Raw genomic sequence first — 5,091 nt, forward strand, 5'->3', positions numbered from 1 at the left:
ATTGGACAGACCAATTTTCCATAGATTCTTGAGGTAATTGTGAAAACTCAGGGAACCCCAGCCAAAGAGAATACCATTATATGGTCAGGCAAACACTCCTAATGTTTGTTTCTCAAGGGATCTTCAGGAATACTGTTCAATTTTGTCAGTCAAATATATTTTCAAAGTGATGAATATGATGCCTTTTTTCTTTCAAAAGGAAAGTTATCAACCATGAAGCGTGGACAGGATGACATTAGCCAGGCCAAAAGAGAAACAGAATGTGGCTTATCATTTGAAAAATTCACAGATGTTGAAGAAGGAGATGTTGTACAGTGCTACACTATAACTGTGACAAAACAACCTATTGATTGGGATTGGGGTTTCTGATAAGCTAGCTTGTTCTTTCTTACAGTGAAAATAATCTTCCTGGGACAAATAAATATGAAATACTCGTGTACATATTATTATTGTTGATAATGTTCACCAATGAGCTGGAAAGCTTGGTATGCTCTTGTGGTTTATGGTGGATTAATTTATAAGACAGTTTTAATCATTTCTTGCAAGAAACAGTTTTTAAAAAGTTTTATTCGAACTGTCTGTAATGAACAGAACCCTCATTAAAATGAATGTTAAGTCTCTGGGGTTTTTTGTTTTTTGTTTTGGTCTCCTAAGGTAGAAAGCTAAGACGATTAACCACCCCTCAGTCATTTATTGACTTCAAGTCATTCAAACATTTAAGTAATATTTTAAATATGTCATCTGTAAAATATAGTTATTTTTTAAGGCAAGAGAACAAAGGTTGTTTTCACAAATTGAGTTTATTACTCATTGCTACCCAAGTTGCTCATCTTGTACAATAATATAAAATATATAATTTAAATACGCACAATAAACTTTAATAATTATAATAGTTGACAAAAAGTGAAATGTGGTTGGAAACCATTCAAACCTCAAAATAAATATTGTGAAAATTCTTAAGCTAAGCTTTTACCAATATCACTCTTTAATAAAGCTCGACACAAAAATGTCTAAAACATTAACAATAACTTTATAACACTGCTTCTGAAACTGAAAAAACTGAACCATTAAATAGCTAAGTGATTTGCTTCTCAAACTGAAAAAAACTGAACCATTAAATAACAAAATGATTTGCAACAGTTTTAAATAAGAGTATATATTAACCTACTAAATCAACCTCTGTAGACAATTAAAATTTTATGAAATAAATAATCTATACTATTATTCAATATAATTATATTATGTGTAGAAGCTGCAAAATGGCCTCAGTGACCAGCATCAGTTTTCTCCTAACAGTATCGATACATTATCAAAAGGAAAGGTAACGAGTCCTGTTAAAATGATCATGTAAGGGAGAATTATATGATCTTTTGTCAAATTCTCCAAACCAATTCTTTAAGTAAATTTATGGAAATCAGTTTGGAGAATTTGAATCTGCATGTTCAGTTTTGCATGAACAGCTAAAAATATGTTGTAAACTCAAATGGTTTTTGACTCAACCAAGAATGTATGCAACCAAAAAACCTACTGTAAAACGCACTTGATTTCACTTGATGGTAAAAACATTGTCACCTTAAAAAACGTAAACTATGAATAATGAGAGGGCTTCCTGGGAAGTGCACATGGTAACATTGAAGTGCATTTTCCATTATAATCACATAAACACACACTTATGAACTTTATGGCTTCAGTGTTTCTTCAGTTATGGCATAGATGAAACATGGGCAGAACATGTTTTGTGGCTCCTTAATTTGTTGGTGTCACCTGAGAAAAAAATAATTTTTATTGCCAAAACGACTGAAACCCTTTCAATCTTGAGAGAGTGAATTTGTATAAGGAGCTTGTGATAAGGAAGGGTAACAGGACAGCATATTATAAAGAGCATGCTAATAAGATTATACCCATAAATCCATTGGGTCTAATAGTTTCAAGTTTACACCTTAGATGTGACAACATTTTCAAACTATGTACACTCAACTGAAAAATATTTGAATTATTCAAATAACTATTTTTCACTTGAGCGTACATTGGGAACCAAGGCTAGGATGCTAGACTAGCCAGCAGAACAGGTGCTATTTTTTTCACGTTTTTCAGGTGAGCCCAAAGCGGATGTGGAGGGTGAGACACCCAGGACAGGGAAGGTGTAGAAAATAATTGCCCTCTTTCAGTTATTTTTTCTGTGTGTTCCCCTGTCACACTTGTCTTCCACTCCATGTCTGCTTCTTGTTTGCCTACAAAATGCAAAGAAGCACCTGTTCTACAGGCTTGAACTAGAAACTAATAAACTCTACTTGTAAGATGAATTGGCTCACACAGCATCTTGCATTTGGCCTTCAAAATTGTGGTCTTAATTACCGACCCTTGCAAACAAAAAGATTGAATATAATGATTACAGTTTCTATGGAAAGTTTCATCACAACAATCTCTATTCATGAATGCCATTGGAAAAATTTCATCTATGATCTTATCCTAAACAAAAAACATTGCATAAGCATCATGTTCTTAATTTTTTAAAACAAAGGTACAATGAAACAGCACAGGTTTGATAATCTAGATCCAAGACAAAACAAAGAGACTCAGTTAATGGCAACATAAAAATATAATTTAACAATAATAATATTAGTGACAAATTTTGTTGTTGGTGGAATTTAATTTGACATCTGAATTGTGATCACATGAAAGAATGTGACTGTAATGACTGTTAAGACTTGCCAATGAAAACAATGGGTCACACCCACAGAAATTTTTTAATTTTACAGTAAAGCTGACCTGTAAAGAGCGGTGACTGTTACACACAGCTTTGACTGTAATAACTAACCTGTGTGGCTTATTATTGTGGCTCTCATAATTCAATCACACTATCATAACTTCTTATTAGCGGAACAGTGTCATTAAAAGAGCTAACAGATTCTGATGGAGAGACTGTACCACCAGTTGCATTCACAATAGGAGCCTCTCTGTTTTCCTCCGGTATTCTTGCAGTTTGCATTTCCCGAACATTTCCCGAAGCAGTAGGAGGAGAATTTTCATGACCAGTCACTGCTGAACCTTGGTTTTCCAACGGGCTGCTTCTGCTACTTTGACTTTCATTGGTCAAGTCTCCCCTAGCTCCTGCACCCCTCGGGGGATGAGAACCACCACGACAAGGCTGAATAAAAGCAACATCAAAGATGTTACAAGCCCTTCCATCTGCTGCAAATTCATAAGGTGGTGGAGGAGAGGAGGGTTCATCAGTCAAGGGAGCATCATCAGCAGTAGAGATCCTAGCGCGACGTCTTCTTTGCCTACGTCTTCTAGGGCGTGCTGTTCGCTTTGTTCTCATCCGATCTATAATAAACCCAATGCAGACTACTGCCAAGGCAGTGCCAGTAACAGATAGAATCACAATAATGTAGTTCCGTATGTCATTATTTGTTTTGGTAGCAGGAACTGCAAGAGTCTTGCAGTGCCTTTCGTCTGAGGCGTCTGGACAGTCATTTGTGCCATCACAGTTTAACTGGCACTGAATTTTCTTCCCATTCTTGCAAGTAAACAACAACTGGTTATGGAACACTTCACAGCCCTCAAAAGAGTTTTCTGGATCTACTCCATAATAACTTGCTAGGAAACCCTTGCCTTGATTTTGGAAACTTGTTTTAAGTCTGACAAGCATCTGTTTTCCACTCGATCGAACCATTGTTACAGGTCTGTTATTAACTGTACAGAATCTACCAAGGGATCTATCACTGTCCCCTGTTCCATCAAAAACTTCAACATAGTCATGACTGCAGTCTCTTTTGGTAGAAAATGTGGATGTCATAGAATCTACCTCAAAAAAATCAAACATCAGTGAGACTATTTTTCCTTCTGAGACGGTTATAAACCAGTTACAATTCCTATCAATTTTGCGAGGGCCAGGGTAGCCCGGTGAAGTGAACCTTCCATAATCACTTTCAAGAAAGCCTGTACAATGAGGCACTCGGGTATAATGAGCGAAAAATCCTCGGGAATTACTTTCTTTGTATGATTTAAACTCAACAGACATTGTGTTACCAGTAGATCGTATGGCATATTTTCCTGGCAGTCTTGTGGAACAAAAGTGACCAATTTCCGTGTTGTTGGTATTTAAACCATCCACAACTTTCACATAATCAACATTACAGGGATACTTCCCATCCATGTTAAAGTCGTTGAAACGAAGCTCAATGACATAGTCCGTAGGCACCCTTATCTGCCATTGGCACGTAACATCTACTGGGAACCTTACAGGGTAATTTGGACTACTTAGGCTTGCACTGGATTCGGTGAAATACCCGCCACATGAGGAGTATATTGCACGAAAACCACCGCCAAATCCAGAAATGGTTCGATTGTCTGACTTAAATACAACACGAAGAATGTGACCTTCCGACGATATCTGTCTCGGGGGGATATTCTCTGCCCCAGCACAGTATCTACCAATTAATTCTAACGAATTTTCGTAAACTTCAACATAGTCTCCGCTGTTGTCACAGCCTGTTCGATTCGATTGTGTAGGTTCGAGATTGAAGATCTCAAAAACAAGTACTATCTTCTGAAACTCTGACATCTTTATAGTCCAGGAACACTCTTTGTCCGTGGGATACTGAAGAGGATAGTTTGGACTGAGAATTTGCCCTGAAGAATCAGTCTTGGTAATGCCACAGTTTATACTGCTCGCGTCGTAACTTGGTTTCGACAAAACTGGCGAAAGTAGCAATCCACAAATGACGAAAAAGCACCTTACAGAAGTCAAAAAATTTGTCCACCGACTTTCTGCCATATTCCTTTGATGAACAAAGGCTGTCCTCGCAGCACAATAAGACGAAACGAAAGTGAGAGCCAGATATATAACCTTAAGGCACGTTTTTTTTTCCCCAACACAAAAACACTGATCTCGCAGCTCTTTCACTTAAAAGGTATTTAAAGCTGAACTTTTGACTAAAACCGCTTTTCTCATGCCCTAGAACGTGACGAATGGACTCTATCCTCTTTTTGGTGAGGTCAGAATCCTTAATAGCTTCCCACTGTAAACTAAACACTCAAGTCAAGACAAGTAAATACCATGCCAAGCACATGCAAATATCCCTGCTT

The 5,091-nt window shown here is 37.1% G+C and overlaps 2 protein-coding genes across 2 annotated transcripts in view; one reads left to right on the forward strand and one right to left on the reverse strand.

Annotated features, from left to right (window-relative positions):
- Positions 1 to 620, forward strand: part of LOC140944911 (translation initiation factor IF-2, mitochondrial-like) — a 15,883-nt gene extending 15,263 nt beyond the window's left edge. The window contains exon 18 of the mRNA XM_073394016.1: positions 200 to 620. Within this exon, the coding sequence (XP_073250117.1) occupies positions 200 to 369 (170 nt within the window). The 3' untranslated portion in view covers positions 370 to 620. The remainder of the gene's footprint in view (positions 1 to 199) is intronic.
- Positions 621 to 781: 161 nt separating this feature from the next.
- Positions 782 to 5,091, reverse strand: LOC140944912 (CUB domain-containing protein 2-like). The gene has a single exon (XM_073394017.1). It carries the CDS (start codon positions 4,778 to 4,780, stop codon positions 2,843 to 2,845), a length of 1,938 nt encoding a protein of 645 aa, XP_073250118.1. The 5' UTR covers positions 4,781 to 5,091; the 3' UTR covers positions 782 to 2,842.

Source organism: Porites lutea, chromosome 7 (assembly GCF_958299795.1).
Source record: "Porites lutea chromosome 7, jaPorLute2.1, whole genome shotgun sequence".
In the NCBI taxonomy this organism is placed as follows: Eukaryota; Metazoa; Cnidaria; class Anthozoa; order Scleractinia; family Poritidae; genus Porites; species Porites lutea.

Bases quoted from the DNA above. Each gene is read 5' to 3' on its own strand.
- LOC140944912 (XM_073394017.1), bottom strand. From the start codon at position 4,780: ATGGCAGAAAGTCGGTGGACAAATTTTTTGACTTCTGTAAGGTGCTTT.